The sequence below is a fragment of the Pollicipes pollicipes genome, unplaced genomic scaffold (genome assembly GCF_011947565.3).
Source record: "Pollicipes pollicipes isolate AB1234 unplaced genomic scaffold, Ppol_2.1 Scaffold_3447;HRSCAF=4054_pilon_pilon_pilon, whole genome shotgun sequence".
Lineage (NCBI taxonomy): Eukaryota > Metazoa > Arthropoda > Thecostraca > Pollicipedomorpha > Pollicipedidae > Pollicipes > Pollicipes pollicipes.
Genome location: NW_023596297.1, coordinates 42,418,955 through 42,437,786, shown reverse-complemented (window position 1 = coordinate 42,437,786; position 18,832 = coordinate 42,418,955). Strand labels below are relative to the sequence as shown.

Genomic DNA, 18,832 nt, shown 5'->3' with positions numbered 1-18,832 from the left:
GGAGAGGTCGCTCACGGCCGCCGCACAGAGACGCTCCACGACCCGGCGGCTGACACCCGGCCCCAGCCGCAGCGCCAGCCGGCCGTACACAGCGCTGGGGCGCCACCGGCACGTCAGGCGCCCGACACTGGGCAACAACACCACTGGCACCACCGGCGTGCTGTCCAACAAACCGCGCTGCATTTTTGGCAACTTCGATATATTGAGCCAGATCTGTCTGAGGAGCGCGGGCGGGAGTTAGCCGGAAATTACACCAACTTTCCAGCACATGCTGGAGCGCCAGCGACACGTGCCAGGATGTGTTGGGACCAAAACAATGCGGACTGGCGGTGGACAGAGTGGGCTCCGGAACTGGTGGCTCTGACCGGAGCTGGGGAGGCTCGCGGTATGGCAGACGAGAACACAGCCCATCTTCGGGCTACACAAATGCACTTACAGTGCAGTCAAGAACCGTCATTTACAAACCACGCCGTGAGGCGAGTGGTGGACACGAAGAGATATTTCTCAACCCTAACGCACAGAACCGAGGTCATTCACGGTAGGCGGACCGGTCTTAGCCGTTGCACAGGGACAAAATTTGGGTGGATAATCTTATCGTAGATGATCCCTTCGGCATCATCCAAGACAGCTCTAGAAAGTCAAAAGTAAACTACAGTCGTCGAAATGACATGAGGCAGGGCGCAGGTACAATACAAATACATACAGTAACTTAGTTCACAAATATACACAAAGCACATCCAGCACCTCTTCATAGTGCCTAAAACGATGAAAGACAATGCTTGCAAGCACCCTGACTTCCAGGCCTTGGCAAGCTTCGGATATTTACGGAAAGGTGCGGGGCACCCAGCCAATCAACCCCACGACCTTCCTCAATGCCCCAGTGTCAAAGTAACCTTTAATGCCAACGCTGGGTTAGCAGACGCGGCGAGTTATTGCGGAAAGGTGCATAACGCGGCAGACCGGACACGGAACGACCCCGACCCGGCTGCCCGCCGAGCCCACCATTGGCCTAATGGCCGGGCCCCAAGTTGACGGCACATAGCGGCTCTCGAGGCCTACGGCACGTGCCAGTCACCAATGCCAGCCCAGTAAAGCTACAAGCAGGCGCGTCAATCGCTCAGCTCCGGCGACACCGCGCTCAGAAGCTTGGCGACACCGCGCGGATGTTTCTGATCGGTGTTCAACCGCGTCACACCACGGCTGCCACTCTCGTCGCAGCCGCCGCCCGTCTGACCGGCGTTCACTGACGTCGCACGGGCAGAAGGCAGTGGGTGGCAAACGGCGCCCGTCTGACTGCTGCTCGCAGGAGGATGCACAACGCTGATTGGCTCTCGGTGACGTCGGCTAGACGGCGATCCGTGCCCAACGAAGGTTCCGCGGCGGTGACTGGTGTTCGCAGGTGCCACTTGGGCGGTGACTGCTGCTGACGGGCGCTATGCTTGGGCGGTGACTGCTGCTGACGGGAGCTGTGCTTGGGCGGTGACTGCTGCTGACGGGAGCTGTGCTTGGGCGGTGACTGCTGCTGACGGGAGCTGAGCCTGGCGCCCGGTGACGTCACGTGGGTGGTGATTGGCTGCTGGCGAGCGGGCGCGGCTCACCGGGGCCGGGCGTCATCAGCTCGGCGAACTCGAAGGACGTGGGCAGGCCGTGGTCCGAGCCGCTGATGGGCCCCGCCACTGCCCGCTCGTCCAGCTGGCCACATCAAACGCCGCGTCACGACAGCGACGGCAAAGGACGCCACGCCGTACCACGGAAGAACACAGCATCAAAGCCGCACAAGTCGCCGCAGTGGCACTTGGCGCAACAACACATAAACATAAAACTGGCATATGGCTTATGTGGTGCCACAGCGACACCGGGCTAGCAATGACACTGAGTTTACCATGACACTGGGCGTCTGGCTGCCAATGATAACAAGCGTTGCAGCGACACCAGGCGTCGGCGACACCAGGCGTCGGCGACACCGGGCGTCAGTGAAACCGGGCGTCAGTGACACTAGGGTGACGGTTACACAGGGCGTCGTGGGGCGTCAGGGACACCACGCGCCACAGCGATAACTGACGATACGTGTCTCTACCTCTCGGCGAGCCGAAAAGCCACGACTACCGCCACCATATTGGCAACGGGCGTCACGGTGACTTCGGGTCTCGCGCGGACGCTGGACATCATTGGCATAAGGCGCCATAGGGACTCAGCGGAAGAACATCACACAGGTCGAGGGTCGACTCCACGTGAGAGCGACACTGCGCCAGCCACCATCAGCACACGACGTCGCCGCGCGAGAGGGCGCCGAGGCGGCGGCGGCGGCCGACCCGACCCCTCGCCCCCGTCCAGGGGCGCCGCGGCCCGACCGACGGCGGCGGCCGACCCGACCCCTCGCCCCCGTCCAGGGGCGCCGCGGCCCGACCGACGGTGGCGGCCGGGCTCAGGTCGCCCAGCGCAGTCGGCCCGCCCTCAGTCCAGCCCGGCAGCCAGCAGCGGCTTCTGCAGCGGCCCCTGTCTAACCCGTCCCCGCGTCCCAGCCGAACATGCGCCCACCTCGGGCGACGGGTCGACCAGCGCCTCCTTGGATGCTGGCTTGCTCGTCTCCAAGTGGCCCAGTATGCTGCTGAGTGAGAAGTCACCAATCTGCCGGGAACGGAACCGTCTGCGCTGCTGAAATACTCACATTCAGCTCGGGAAACGTGATCGAAAATGTGCAAACCTCACACAAAAGCGATGCATGAAATATACACGTTAGAAAATCGCAAAATGTCACATGAACCAGGAAACCGCCCTGCTGGCACATTTTTGTGACATGCCCCTGTAACAGACGGACTATCGGGTCGCCCGGCGTGCCTGGCGTGGCCGCAGCCGGTCGGCCCTCTGACCTCGCTCCAGACGCGCGGGCTGGCCGGCGGCGAGGTCTGCGGCAGCGAGCTGTCGTACAGCGGCCGCGTTGGTGTCTGCAGCACAGCTGGGTCGGCGCCGCCCCGGCCGAACGACGCCAGGAAGCCTGCCAACATGGCATCCCCGGTCAGACGGTCAGACGGCGTCCTTCCACCGCGGCCTCACCTAACACGACGAGCGGCATTAAATCAGAACATCGACGCTCTTCTTGGGTTACAGAGCGACCTGGACGTGCACAAACAATGCTGCCTTACCTTAATGTCCCATTTGGATGGGCTGAGGTTATGTCACATGATTGGCCTGTGCAGCTGTGACCAGATATGGCGTTTGTAGGGGTGAGTGATCTGCAAAACTGGAGTTGGACTCGGTCTGTGTGACTAACCTGTAAGGCTGGAGTTGGCGTCAGCCTGTAATGCTGATTTGTAAAGCTTGAGATGGAGTCTGTCTGTGTGACTGACCTGTATGACTGGAGTTGGAGTGGGTCTGTGTGACTGTCTGCAGGGCTGGAGCTGGCGTCAGCCTGTAATGCTGACCTGCATTACTGGAGTTGGCGTCAGCCTGTAATGCTGACCTGTAAAGCTTGAGATGGAGTCTGTCTGTGTGACTGACCTGTATGGCTGGAGTTGGAGTGGGTCTGTATGACTGTCTGTAAGGCTGGAGCTGGCTTCAGCTTGTGATGCTGACCTGTATTGCTGGAGTTGGCGTCAGCCTGTAATGCTGACCTGTAAACCTTGAGATGGAGGTTGTCTGCGTGACTGACCTGTATAGCTGGAGTTGGATTCTGTGTGACTGACCTGTAAAGCTCGAGTTGGAGTTGGCCAGCGTGACGTCCATCAGCACGTCGGAGGGCGTGCCGTTGAGCGAGAAGTCGGTCTCCGGCGGCGGCGCCAGGTTGGCCGGACTGGGCGTCCGCTCCTCGGGGATGTGCAATACCGGCGGGCCGGCTGACGAGCCCGACTCGGCACAGGCGCCGCCCGCCTGCACAAACAGAGCGGCGCAGCTGAGCGCCGCACCACCGGCCGCCGCCACAACAGCGCCGCCTTGCCACCCGCCGCCGCCACAACAGCGCCAGCCTCGCCACCCGCCGCCGCCACAACAGCGCCAGCCTCGCCACCCGCCGCCGCCACAACAGCGCCAGCCTCGCCACCCGCCGCCGCCACAACGGCGCCAACCTCACTCTCCGCCGCCGCCAACAACTGGCGTATACCAGTCACACACCTACACCAGCTACAGGCCAACGAGGCATGCTTCCAATGCCGGCCCTTGTAGACACGACACAAACTGCGACATCGCACTGACTGGCTGAGAGACGGCCACTGCTGCAGCAGCCACACCTACACCCCGCCGCCGAAGGCGAGGGAGCGGAGGCAGATGCTCACCACAACGTCCTGCTGCGCCGCCACTGGGCGCCGGTCGGCCGCCGTCAGCTCGCCGTCGGCCGGCGCCGGTGCCGGCGCGGCGTCGGCGCCCCGCTGGCCACCGCCGCCGGTCGTGCCCGGGCCGGCCGGCGGCGTCACCTCCAGCACCGGCATCGAGATGGTGATGCCGGGCGTGACGGCCGTGGAGACGGGCACCGACACTGGCAGGAAGCTGCCAGCCGTCTGTGGGCGGCCGCCGCGTCACAGGTGCATCGACAGGCCGCACGCCCGGGACGGAACGGCTCACGGCGGCATCCACGGCCGGGGCACGGGCGGTGGCGGGATCACGAGATCACCGTCGCTTGGAGACGGCGGCATCCACGGCCGTGACACGGGCGGTGGCGGGATCACGATAACACCGTCGCTTGAAACAGCGCTCCACGCCGGGGTCACGGGCCTGTGGCGGGTCACGAGAAACGCGTCACTCGGAGACGCGGCATCCTCCCGGCCGGGCAAACGGGCGGTTGGGATCATGAGAACGCCGTCACGCGGATACGGCGGGCTCCACGGCCAGGGTCACGGCGGTTTCGGGATCACGAGAACGCCGTCACTCTGAGACGGCGGAATCCACGTCCGGGCACGGGGCGGTGGCGGGATCATGATAACGCCGTCACTCGGAGACGCGGCATCCACCGGCCCGGGGCACGGGGTTGGCGGATCACGTAACAACCGTCGCTTGGAAACAGCGGCATCCACGGCCGGGGCACGGGCGGTGGCGGGATCACGAGAACGCCGTCACTCGGAGACGGCGGCATCCACGGCCGGGGCACGGGCGGTGGCGGGATCATGAGAACGCCGTCACTCGGAGACGGCGGCATCCACGGCCGGGGCACGGGCGGTGGCGGGATCACGAGAACACCGTCGCTTGGAAACAGCGGCATCCACGGCCGGGGCACGGGCGGTGGCGGGATCACGAGAACGCCGTCACTCTGAGACGGCGGCATCCACGGCCGGGGCACGGGCGGTGGCGGGATCACGAGAACGCCGTCACTCGGAGACGGCGGCATCCACGGCCGGGGCACGGGCGGTGGCGGGATCACGAGAACGCCGTCACTCGGAGACGGCGGCATCCACGGCCGGGGCACGGGCGGTGGCGGGATCACGAGAACGCCGTCACTGAGACGACGCGGCATCCACGGCCGGGGCAGGCGGTGGCGGGATCACGAGAACGCCGTCACTCGGAGACGGCGGCATCCCACCGCCGGGGCAACGGGCGGTGGCGGGATCACGAGACACGCCGTCATCGACGGGACCCGCCGGGCCGGCGGTGGCGGGATCAGAGAACCGTTAGACGCGGCTCCCGCCGGGCACGGGCGGTGGCAGGGATCGGGCGTACTCGGAACGCGGCTCCACGGACGGCGTGGCGGGATCATGAGAACGCCGTCACTCGGGGACTGGCCGGAGACGTCAATCCCACAGAAGTCACCGGAGGAAACTAATCGCGGGAATCAGCACGTTCCCAAATGCTAGGACATCACACATCACGAGGCCTATACAGTGTACCTCGCAATGTGAAAACTGAGATACGAGTCCTCTTTCACAATATTTGCCTATCTTTACGACCAGCGATGTGATTGGGCGGGCTCCCAACAGAACACCACCGCCATAGTGCGGTTCGGTCGTTAGGCGGAGCATCACTGCCCTAATTAGCCTGGCCCGTCCAGCGCTGCCGGCACGTGTCCCACACCCCCGCAGTCCAGAGGAGGCGCGCCAGCCAGCCGGCACGCACCTGTGAGTCGCCGGCCACCAGTCGCAGGTTGACCATCGAGATCTGGTTGGGCTGGGTGCGCGGCATTAGCGGCAGCATGCGCTGCACCACCACCTGGCTCTTGCGCCCCACCCGGCCGCGCCGGTTGTTGTACCTAGGCAGGTCGCGCAGCTGCGGGCGGCAGCACTGCACGGTCACACGTACAGCACGACCTAACGACGTCCACGGCAGCCAAGCGCAGCTGCGGGCGGCAGCACTGCACGGTCACACGTACAGCACGACCTAACGACATCCACGGCAGCCAAGCGGCAGCACGGCACGGTCACACGTACAGCACGACCTAACAGCATCCACGGCAGCCAAGGCTGGGCGGCAATGCTGGAGAACTCATCTCACAATACCACAGATTAGGTATGCTCACTGCAGAATGGAGGCCAGAAATGTACCCTGATGCTCCCATGATCCTCACAGCCGTGCCACAGGCGGTGGGAGGGACACAGACACCAGACGCCGCCTACAACGGACGCGACTGTCCACAGCGAGCCCGCCGTAGACGTGAGCTCCGGCAGAGGGCACAGCACTGACCGCTGTCTCCAGCGGAGGCCGCATGACGCCGGCGGCGTCGTTGGCCGGCGGCGGCATCGACTTGTAGGCGGGCGCGATGCGCACAGGCCGTCGCGGATCCGGCGGCCGCACGCCCGCCGACAGGTAGTAGAGCTGCTCGCGCGTGCCGGCCGGCCGCGGCGCCAAACTAGGCGGCGTCTGTGTGCCGCACGTCACCAGCGGCCCCACGCGGCTTCGCTCCGTCTGGGGGCCGGCCAGCACGTCAGCCGGGTCACTGCCGACGCACCAGCGCGGCCAGCAGACCGGCGCACGGGGCACACAACGTCCCAAACAACGGCCCGGCACTGCAGCTCATGGCACCACCACGCAATGGTCTGCGGGGGCTTGGCCAGACCGTAGCAACGCCCAGCTCCATGTTCGAGGAGAGAGAGAGAGAGAGTACTCCGCTTTTTAGAAAGCAACTCGTAAAGCTGAAGTTAACTCCCTGTCCATCCCTCTTATCCCATGGGCATCCGTCATCAAAACGCGCTGCCAAGACCAGCTTAAAGTCAACACCCCTCCAACCGACGCACCTTGACTTTGGAGAGGCGCGCCAAGTTCAGCAGTTGGGAGAGCATCGAGGTGAGCATCTTGACCCTGCGGCCCTCGGCGCTCGTGTCACCGGGAGCGACCAGCGAGCGGGCGTCGGCCAGCTGCTCCGCCCACTTATGGTCGGCCGACTCAGTGTCTGGCACGTCGCCCTCGACCGGCTTCACGGACGGCTTCGAGCCGCCCGCGGTGGTGGACAGCTCGTGGCCGCTCACGTTCTCTGGCAGCCAGAAGTACTGCAGCCTTATCCTCTCCGGCCGGTTAACCTGACGGCGAGTCATGGCAGTCAGGTCAGGCCTGTCGAAGAACCGAAAACCGGAGCCGAGGAACGTCGCTGTGTGGACAAATTATGCACCGAGACAGCACATTATTCACCACATGACCTACCAGTAATGGGCAGTTACATCCAGCACGAGGAAGAGTGACTACGCCCAAGGGCGTCGTCTTCTTTCCTCCAATCGAGAACAACAACTCAGTCAGTTTTTGATCAGCGACTTGGTCGGAGAGGGCACCATTGGGCTGCCACCGCGTCGAAGCACCCGGCCGGCCTGTCAGCAAACCGAGTTTGAACAGTACTGTCCATACCTGGTCCCCGAGGCCAGTCCCAGATCAGACACGCGGTCAGTCTAGAAGCCTGCCGCCTCGACTCATGAGACAGCCCCCGCCTGGTGTCGGCGCCACTGACCATCATATAGAGCTCGCCGATAGTGCGCGTGCCAGCAGTCTCGGCCGTCCAGCCGGTGTCCAGTTCGCTGCGCTGAATCCGCTCGGTCTGGCGCCGCTCCTGCTCCAGCCTGCTGCGCTCCTGCTCCTCACGCAGCTCCTCCTCGTCACGGCGGCGCGCCGCCTCCTCCAGCTGGCGCCGCAGCCGCTCCCGCTCCTGCTCGTCCTCCGGACACCGCTGCTGCGGCTTCTCCTGGCGCTGCTGCTGCGACTTCTCTAGGCGCTGCTGCTGCAGCTCCTCCTGGCGCTGCTGCTGCAGCTCCTCCTGGCGCTGCTGCTGCGGCTCCTCCTGGCGCTGCTGCTGCGGCTCCTCCTGGCACTGCTGCTGCTGCCCCTCCTGTTTTCCTTGCGAACCCTCCTCCCCAACCGGCTCTAGCTTGCAGTCGCCGCCGGGTGGCTCGGCGGCCGCGTGCAGCTCATCCAGCACGTTCTCGAAGCTGAGCCGGACGCCAGCATCGCACGGCAGGAGAGCAGCGGGCGACGACGGCAGCGGCGGTGGCGGTTGCGGTGGCGGCGGCGGGGCCGGGGGCGGCGACGAGGACGACGGCGGGGGCGAGGACGGCGGCAGGGGCGGGGGCACGGGCGTAGGGAGGATCGGCGGGGGCGGCGGCGGGGGCGGCGGAAGGGGCGGCGCCGGCGCGGCGGGCGGTGCCAACAGTGTCATCCGCTCCTGGTAGCGCTCGAAGCAGAGGTTAAGCAGAGGCGCCGGCGGCGCGGGCCGGATCACCTGCGCCGACAGCTTGTAGTCGGCCGTGGCACGCAGCACCAGGCGGCGCGCCGGCGGTGGCGGGGGGTCGTCCGGAGACGCCGATCTCAGCTGGCATACACTGTCAAGGAACTACACCACTGGGCAGCCTTCCGACATACACTCATACACACAAACACACAAAGCATCCACCCCCACGTCCCGGAATCACCAACAGATCAAGCGGATGACATGTCCAGCTTATTTGGCTAGCTCACCCGCGTCTGCTGCTTATGTGTAGCTAAACAATCTGAAGGCCCATGCATTTTCTACGAATTTTCTCACCTGGCCCATACAACTTTGAGATGTGGCATTTGACATACACACGTGCTGACGAAATTTCACAGGCAGGGGCACCCTTTCGAACAGTCAAGGCCCCACACAACCCTTCATCGAACTTCTTTTGACCCTGTCCAGTGCACACAAGCGTTGCCCGTTACTGCGATCGGGACCATCGCGCAGCGTGGGTCCGGGCCACACCACACGGCCGCAGCGCTCCTGCTCCAGAGGATACGGCTCGGTCTGCGTCGGAGCGCCAGCGCTTCTCCAGCGCCAACAGCAGCGAGCGCAGCCGGTGCTGCAGAGGCAGCGTGGCGCGCAGGCGCGGGTTGTGCGACAGCGCCTGCACCCGGTACCAGGACTCGTTGTCCGCCGGCGTCAGCTCCACCTGCGTCCGCGCCGGCAGCCGCACGAACGGCTCCTCCACCGGGTCTGCGGCAACGGGGCAGACATGTCAGGGCACATGCCTTCACTGGGTCAGAGGCCAGCCAAACAACAAACATGTCGGGGTGCATACCTCCACCAGTGTTACATTTGCAAAAATTGACATCAATATCACCCAACAAGCATCCCTTCTGCATCTAATGGTTAGTTTTGGTATAAGCAACTAGTTTTTAAGGGTGTCCTTGATTTTCTCTCCATATGTATCACACAAGTGATCACAAACCTACCAATTCAAAATGCACTGTTGTAAATGCACAATTCCGCCATAAAAGCGCGGAAGCCATACACAACACTGGCATCAGCCTTCCGTCCCTTCGACACCACTTCACTCCACGCAAAAATAGTTTTGCATCCTGCTCTACCAGGGAGTTTGGCACCCTTTCCTGCCCCTCCTCAGCACTGGTCTGTGGTGACCGACCCTGGATCCTGTTGATCTTTTTGAGGGCGCGGCAGACAGGCGTGCGGATGCGGTACGTCTTGCCGCGCAACCGGACGGCCGTGCTGCCGCGGTACACCAGCTCGTTGAGGCGCTGGCCGCTCCGCTCGTTCAGCTTGGTGATCCGCTTTCGCAGCTCGCCGTAGTTGACCAGCAGGTAGATCTCCTGGATGTAGCGCTTCACGTCTGCAGAGAGCAGCGCGGGCGATTGACCAGGTGCCGCGAGAAACGGCGAGTGACGAGGTGAGGGGAGGGAAGGAGGGCAAAGAGGTGATTGGAGGGAAGGTGGGCGAAAAGGTGAGGGGGGGAAAAGGTGAGTGATGAGGCGAGAATAGTGACGATGGGTGACGAGGTGAGGAGCGGAAAAATGAGTGACGCGGTGAGGGGAAGAAAGGTGGGGGACGAGGTGCGGAAAGAGAGGGCAGGCCACAAGTTGCGGAGAGGACAGTGAGTGACTAGGTGCGAGAGCGAGGTGAATGACGAGGTGCAGAGGGGAGGGTGGGTGACACAAAGGATGGCACAAAGGGCAGGTGATGAGAAAATAGGGGGGAGGGCAAATGAGGAAGTGTGGAGAGAGGGCAAGGGCCGATTGCCTAGCACCGCCAGGCGCCCGCGCACCGCGGCGCTAACAGCGTGGACATGCCGGCGTCCGTGACGATCACGGCATGGTGCTCAAGGAAACAGCCGATGAGCCACTGACAAGTGTGCAGTCACATGTCTGTTGGCTCTTGGCCAGAACAATACACTGACACATTGGCAAGGCACCACATGCCATATGTATATGCTGAAAGACGTAAGTGGCTGGCAGTATGAATTTGATGGGAACAGTGATGCGCTGCACTGTACATACTGGTTGGGAATTGGACATATTTTGATATCTTGTTCAATGTCCGGTAGTAAAAGAAGCGGATCTGGTCACGATTTCTGACTTGGTCTGGCCTGTTTTTGCTCTTTTTCTTTGCAATGTATGTTTGTAAAGCCTCAAAGTTCTTGCCAAACTCATTTAATGCTTCAAAAAAAATAGTTTTATCAAATGTTGACCACTTCTCCCATGTTCTTTTAATCTTCTCTGGTGGAGCATCAGACTTTTTGTCATCCTCGATTGCATCTGAAATCAGAACATCGCACAGGATAAACTGAATGGCATAATTAAACTCACAGGGTACTTAACATTGATTTTGGTGCATCAGGGTTCTATGACTTTTAAATGAAGAACCCTCTGTGCATCCTTTGTGTAGACAGGACACACATGATCACATCTTAACACTGCCTTCCATACCTAGCAAACACAACCTAAATCACAGGCAAATAACCACTTGCCGCCATCTGAAGAGCGGCAGCGGTAGCCGCCCCAGCGTTCGCGGCGGCCGCCGCGTCCGTACCTCGGCCGCGTTTCCGGCAGCCAACGGGCTGTCTGGCGGGTCGAACGGCCGCCGGCCGCGGCTCTCGCTCTGCCTCCGGCTCGGGCTCGGGCTCCGGCTCGTCGCGCGCCTCGGCCAGCTGCTCGCGCGTGGCGCTGCGCAGCGTGGGCGTGTTGCGCGCCGGAATGCGGCGGCCGGGCGTGGTCTCGAGCGGCGGTGTGGCTGGCTCGGGCGTGACTGGCTCCATCAGGCCACTGCCACCTGGGGTCAGGCCACACAGCTGCTCAGTGGACAGCAGGCTCCACATCGGTCTGGTATGCCACCACACATGCCATCTGACATTGACTGCCTCATCTTCTCATGGTTCACCAAATGGTGCCAAGCATTGGTCTTTTGGTTTAGGGAATATACATGTTGCACACAGGTGCACAAACCCAACAATGCCAATGGCTACAAATCCTGAAACTTGTACCACACACATAGATTCTTAGGGTGTCTTAACTTCTTTGGACTTTATCACATGAACATGCCCACTGCTGTATAGTATTCAATATTCTATGCTGCTGACTGTTTTGTGATCTTTCACCATCCCAGGCACCATTTCATCAATTTGCATGCTCTCCAAACATTTCTCAACCTGCTGGCCATTTCAAGGTTCCTGATAAACTCTTGGGACTGATAGCCATGCCACTGTTTCCCAGCTATTTTAAGCCAACAAGAGCACAAAAAAATGCCTGTCAACACCATAGGCTGTATCAACTGAGGAGTGTGTGTGCTGGGGGGAGCGGAGAGGGAGGGAAAACCCATCCCACGATAACCATTCAAGGCAGTGAAGAGGTTCATATGCATATAGCTACACTGGGACATTTCAGAAGTCTCAAAGCCAGCTTTGAGGTCTTAAAGATCCTTTCTGACACTAATTAGAGTTATGATTACCATCCATGATCCCTGTTTCAATATTTCACAGCATTATAATATAAACAAGACAAAGATGAAAATAATGTGTAGAGCACACAAATAAAATATCAGTACTGTGGACACCATACAAAAATAATGCATGCTGCAAGGGAAGGTCAGGAGAAAACAAATGGTGCCTACAGATGCTTGTATGCAAGGACAATTGTTGCAAATATTACGATTAAGCAGCCCAGACTGCCCAACATACTTTCAGCGAAGATGACGGTCTGTTTCCTGTCCATATAGCTACATACTTTGACACATGTGGCAAATAAATGACTCAGCATTCAAGTTACTACACCAAAAAGCATTACAAGATTGTACAATCTTACACACTATGTGGGATATCAAGATTATATCCATTTTTATGAATATTTTTACCCCCTCATCTTAGATATAACTAGTTACACTGGCTTAAGGTATTCCCTTCTTCAAGATGCATTAAACATGACATAAACAATTAGAACCTGTTTGGGTATCAACTGAACTAGAGATGCAGACAAAATGAATGTTGCATGCCACAAGGAAAACAACACGATGATCCATTTTAAAGTTTTGTATTTAACATGCAGAGAAACAAGAGCATGCCATTACATACTTACCACCCATCAATGTCCTTTAATATACCCAATAGAACATCCTCTCCACACATAACATAGGTTATGGACAAACAGCCTAGCTGCCAAGAATCAATGGACCCACTCCACTTAGAAACATAATAAGCCAAGCCAAATCAGACAGCTACAATTTTAAGTAATCATCTGGTTGAAGGCATGCCAGCAACTAGGGGAGGAGCTCCAGGGGAGCTAGCAATTTGCATTTATGGGTTGAAAATGCGGCTAACGGATCCAGTCTTGAAACTCTCACGCACGAAGAAGTGGGAAGCGTCGTAGAACTACGAGGCATTAGCCGAGCTATACGAGCAGTGCAGATAACTACCGCTGAGGATACGACTTACGCCCGGAAAATGGATAGCCCCGATCTTCAACAATGCGAACGGAAATTTGCAGCCTGCTTCGAAATTTGTGCAACGAACCAAGCTCATCACGGGTAAACGCGGCCCGCCAAGGTCCGCACATGCGGCAAAACAAACCACGGATTACATGCACCACGATTCCAACGCAACACAAGTGCCGAAATAACTGGGATTATTCTTTACAGAAAGGTCATGAAGGTGGATCAGCGCATTTTATGTGAGTCTAACGCATCTGATTTGTCCCAATCCCTATGAAACGAGCTTTATGCATAAGCTGCATTTGTACTTTGATCAGAAGACGCAATATGTTTGGCACTTCTCTAAAAATGTGGTTAATGTGGCACAGTGTCGTCAAACGCGACGACTGACAAAACTCTAGGAGATCGGTGAAGCGCGATGCTTACCATTTCTGATTAAATACATGGTGTTCTGCGTCGGTGGGCGTAGACGGGGTCAGCGTGTGGGTGGATCCATGATGTTTTGTGTTGAAAAACCCGTAAGCAGCCGATTTATGCCTGAAACCACGATTATGTTTGCATTTTGCGTCGGTTATTGCTGTGAATAACGACAAAACTTAGCATATCATTCCCAGGTTGACGGAATGGTGGTAATGTGTATCGCATGCATTATGACAGCAAGGCGTTGGTGTAGATGGCATAAAGTACGATTCCAGTCATAAGAAGCAGTTAACGATAATAGTGTATTGTAATATATTTCCACAGGATGCTAAAGCTCACTGTCTAACTCAGCCAGATCTTGTGCACCATATTGGTCCAATTTAGCAGGGTGCTGCACCTCAGTGTGATAATACTGATGATCATGAGTCCAACATAATGCTTGTACCAGTGTTCCAGAGGAGAAATGTCCAGCTAGTGGTATGTAATATTAAACCACAGAAGGTGTAAAACTAACTTTATTATTGGCTTTCAGAAATGTATTTTAAAGAATATTCCTTGGGATTATATCATCACACTTGAGGGGAACCTTTGAACATGAGGAAATGAATGGTCATTAATTGAAATGTTTTCATTTGTGTCATTTTCACAAATTTTAAACTTAAATGGCCTGCTGGGCATGCTTTTGTATGTTGATTATAGTGATATATATATATATATATATATATATATATATATTAACCATGCTGCTGACCAGCTGTCTCAGAGATAATTAACACCACATGACTTAGTAATTGTATTCAAATTCTGGTAATCCTCATGGTAGCTGTTGATGGCTAATCAGGTTAACCCAGTGCATAAATCAGACCATTCTGCTATGTTTGTATAGGTGTCCTGCTATGTGAAATATGATTGGGATAGGTGATGAGACATTGCTGGTACTGCCTTATGATATTTTCAACCATCCAATGGAAACTGAATGCAGTCCATAGGATTGATTTACATAACATGTTTCACAGAATGCAGTCATACATTTTTTTGTTTCTATCGCCTTTTATATGGGTCAACTTATTGTATTGTATGACACCTATCCATCTATGATTTTACCTGATGCAGTATTGGTATTAATTTTCATCTAAATGCTTGATTTTTATTTATTTATATTGTCACTGATAAAAAATGCAGCAAACAGGATTTGGCACTGAGCCTTGCAAGCATACTGTTTATTCTAAGAATCATTATGCAAGCCACTGTGACTGTTAGGTAACTTGATTTTCAATGTCCATTGCCAATTATTTATTGGTTTTATCAATAATGATGCTGTCTGAATTCAGTGCAGCAAAAAGTATCTCTGTTTCAGATCTGCCTTGGCTAGACACCAATCTTCAGCTCAGCATCTGTGTCAGGGTTATCAGGGTAAGTGCTGGACATGCGGGCCATCATCACATCTGATTGCTTTGTGGTGGCCTTTTTAATAGCAGGCTATATTTTGAAATGTTTTTGTGAACCAGGTGTTGGTGGGTATTAAGGAACTAAAGTATGCAAGCTACTCTACATGATATTTCTGTGAGATGGTTCAGCGCATGTGCAATGGGAGGCATGCCAAGTATTCATGCTAGGATGTAAGGCATGCTGAAATTGCAGGCTAAGACATGCTAAAACATGTATGAAATTATGAGGGCATTTCATGTGAGATTTGTATCTGCTGACATGAGTGCCCTCTGCTCATATATGACATGAGCACCATCTGCTTAGATATAAATCATGCCTGGTTTGTGAAAATAAGGACTCAATGTTCATATCTTAAGCTATATTGTATGATCCATTGTTTATTGCACTAATTTGCTGATATGTAAAAGCAGCTTGCCAATTGCTTCATGTTGTGCTCCAGTGTAGCAGCACCAATATTTCGTCATGTCAGGTCCAACTCATAACGTCATGTGATTTGTCACATCAGGCATGACTATGCAATACAAGGCAAACATGCATTTCTCATTTCATGCAAACATTCCATACAAACAGCCAAATAAAATTATTCATGTGGAAATCACAGTAGCATACTGAACAAATATATAAGGTTTATATCTGAGTAGGTTTAGTATCCCACTTTGTCAGCTGGTGTAGTGTCAAAGCATTAGTTCTTGCCATATTGTTGGGCCTGACAAGCATTGGCTGAACCATAGTGGATTGCCCAAGTCATGACTTGTGGGTCTGATGAGGCATGTATGATTCCCTGTATTTCGTGCTGCTTCCTTTGATACAGCTGTGGTTTGATGTGAGGCCAAGTCAGCATGGTACCAACCAATCCTGAGTGGTGATTTGGGACACTGGGATCACTCATACATGTTGGTTGGGTGCAAAATAACCATCGCGGTTGGCCTGCCCCAAACCCCAATCATCAGCATCATAACATCTTGGTAGCGCTGCTGTCCAACAAGGCATGGTCAGGTGAATGGTCCTGGTGCCCGTCATTTTGTTATGTAAGCAATGACCCAACAAATTGTGACCGTGCCATGGCGCCAGTCCTTACCAGCTGATATTGCTGTGGCGGGAGGTGGCGACAGAACGACGTTACGTTTGCGCGGTTCGACAGATGGCGAATCCGCCGCCGCTGCCGCCGCGCATCCGTGACAACAGACAGTACCTGGAAGACTTGGAGCTGGCCTGCTCACTCAGCATGGAGACCTTCCAGCACGAGACGATGCGGCGGCGCGCTGGCGTCGAGAGGGGTGAGTTGGCCGGCACTGGCCCGCAGCTGGCTGCGTCTGGCACCCATCTGCTGGCCAATCCAGCCCCTCTGGGCTGCCTGTATTGGTGAGAAGTGGCGGACGTGTCCTGCCGCTCACTAGCTGACGAGCCTTTTTGAAGGACGAGGTCATGGGTGGCCATCAAGCATAATGAAGGAACATGGTAACCGTCCTTTTTTTCTCAATGAGCACCACGTTTGACAAATTTAGATATCGTGCCATTCCGAAGGGTTTTGCTGGTGGTGAGGCCAGTTGCCAAATATTGCTACCAACGCCTATACCATTTTGGAACCGGGTCCGGTAAAAGCCTCGCATCGCATCGATTCGAAACGCATTTCTTCGAACACAGACCTTTGTACGCAAATCTTTGTATCACGGTCCTTTGCAAGCAATACTTCGCAAGCAGGTAATCGCATAGCAAACTGTCGTACGCAAATAGCATTTGCATGTAATTACTCGGATCTGTATGACCCCGCACTCGCGCCACATTTGCGTGGGCATATGTACTCGTAGGCATGATTCTTTTTATCACATTTGTTTTCGCAAACGCAATCTTCCTTTGTTCTTTTTTGTGCACGTGATTCTTTGCATTGCAACTGTTCGTACAAGTATCTGCGGACCTGCTTTGCTAAGCGACGGAACTGATTCTTTCAAAGCGCATGAAAAGACCTGAGGCGTTCAATGGACGATCGGTTTTTGACAATATTTCCGGATGCATTTGGCATGGTTCATAGGATTGTTTGGCCGATACGAGCTCTGGTTGATGGTATACCTGATGGGATCCGAGTGCGATGTGCTTACTGCCAGCGACCTATGTGAGTCATGGGAAGTAAACTTCATCTGTAAGCCAGATTTTCGTGCAGCAACATGGGTTGGATCGCTCACAGCCTGAACACAAACTGTTCGGTGGTTGCTCGCCCCATCTCCGCCCTTTTAATACGCCTGCATGCTCGGAGGTGGCTGTTGCAACTGGCTGAAGAACTTTGTTTTATCTGCCTCAAAAAGAAAGCGCGAACCCATACCGGTAGTGTTAAGTATAACCTGGGACTGAATCACTCACAGGGGCGCAGGAACCGGTGGGGCTGGGGTTGTGGGTGGGAAGGGGGGGGGGGGGGGGCAGAATTTGTACAACGCCAGCATCAGGTGCGGCGTGGACCAAAACTTTTGCTTGTCTGCACTGCTTACAAAACCCTGAAGAAGCTTTATCTGTAGAGAAAGCGGCTCGTGCTGAGTAAGGCACGAGCGGTGAGCATCAGTAAGTTCTCGTGAGTGTAGTGTCCACTGCCCACTAACGCCGCCATGATAAAGTCCTGCACGTCTGAGTCCCGTCGCTGGGGATACAGACGACCCCGTGACGCAACTGGGGATACAGACGACCCCGTGACGCAGCAGGGGATACAGACGATCCCGTGACGCAGCTGGGGATGCAGGCGACCCCGTGACGCAGCTGGGGATACAGACGACCCCGTGACGCAGCTGGGGATACATACGACCCCGTGACGCAGCTGGGGATACAGACGACCCCGTGACGCAGCTGGAGATACAAACGACCCCGTGACGCAGCTGGGGATACAGACGACCCCGTGACGCAGCTGGAGATACAGCCGACCACGTGACACAGTGCAGTGGCCGGGGCGGCCGGGAGGACTGCTGGAGTGCCGGTTTCCAGCCGCCGGCGGGCTGCGCTGCTGCGCTCCCGCTCGGCCGCCTGTCGCCGGCTGGCGGTTGACTGGTGTGGGGCGCGGGGCGGGACAGGCGACACGGATCGGCTACTCGCTGCTCCTCCCCGGGCGGGCGTCACCGGTATGCGGCTGCTTTCCCCGGAGTCCGTAGGAAGCAGCGACGTTTAAACTTGTCACGGTTGACCGCGACATGATCAGCTGCGATATATAATCAGTATACACTGCAGTGCATGGCGATGTCATCGGGTGTCATGTGTGTTGGGCTAGCAGCTTGTCACACACACTCTGTTCAATATGTTAGCAATACGGGTTCGCGATCTGTTACTTTTCCCAGATCTGTAATGGCCATGTTGTCTCCACGCAGTAAATAGACGTGACATTTGCGCATTATAGTCCAAACACCTGTGTAATCGCACACCACACCGAGCTGCCGCCTACAGCTGGCGTTGGTCGGCCCGGGAGCCGAGCCAAACGACTGCGGCTCGTGTTTCAGAGGGTGCGCCAGCCACCGGGACGGAGGTGAAGCCACGGCCGCGGCCGGGCAGTTCTGCCTCGCTGCCGCGCTCACCAGACCCGCGCTCGGCACTGGAGCCGCCGCCGTCACTGCCGCCGCGCCGCCCGGTCGGCCGCTCGGCGTCGGCGGCGGCCGCACACGAGCCGTGTCCACCGCTGCCGCCGCGGCTGTACGCCGAACCGCCGGAGCCGGCTGACGACGGACCGGATCTGATCCAGCTGGACGGGCCGGAGCGGGCGGCGGCGGCGGCGCGGCTCGACCCGGCTCAGCTGGCGCACCTCTTCAGCGGCGCCGTCGCCGCGCCGCCGCTGCCGCCGCGCGTGCCAGCACACCCCTTCAACTCGGCGCCGCCGCCGTCGCTGCTGGCCGGGCCGCTGCTGAACGGAGCGGCGACGGCGGCGGCGGG

General features: G+C 57.0%; 2 protein-coding genes and 1 long non-coding RNA gene across 3 annotated transcripts; 1 reads left to right on the top strand and 2 right to left on the bottom strand.

Moving 5' to 3' along the window:
* Positions 1-27: 27 nt before the first annotated feature.
* LOC119092573 (formin-2) lies at positions 28-5,377 on the bottom strand. The gene is made up of 6 exons (XM_037215529.1): positions 5,033-5,377; positions 4,407-4,490; positions 3,684-3,867; positions 2,871-2,995; positions 2,539-2,628; positions 28-1,692 (listed from the first exon to the last, which is right to left on the bottom strand). Exons 1-6 carry the CDS (start codon positions 5,375-5,377, stop codon positions 1,555-1,557), a joined length of 966 nt encoding a protein of 321 aa, XP_037071424.1. The 3' UTR covers positions 28-1,554.
* Positions 5,378-6,044: 667 nt separating this feature from the next.
* On the bottom strand, positions 6,045-13,223 carry crm (cramped chromatin regulator; the record flags this gene model as incomplete). The annotated part of the gene is given in 10 exon segments (XM_037215528.1): positions 6,045-6,186; positions 6,601-6,822; positions 7,152-7,433; positions 7,853-8,131; positions 8,543-8,707; positions 9,150-9,346; positions 9,777-9,980; positions 10,645-10,902; positions 11,177-11,416; positions 13,071-13,223. Coding segments are annotated over 10 exon segments (2,110 nt in total), but the record flags the coding sequence as incomplete, so codon positions are not given.
* Positions 13,224-13,500: 277 nt separating this feature from the next.
* LOC119092695 (uncharacterized) lies at positions 13,501-18,564 on the top strand. Its single transcript, XR_005093526.1, has 4 exons — positions 13,501-13,584; positions 14,844-14,899; positions 16,077-16,212; positions 18,406-18,564. It is a non-coding gene; the product is annotated as an uncharacterized LOC119092695 (long non-coding RNA).
* The last annotated feature ends 268 nt before the right edge of the window (positions 18,565-18,832 follow it).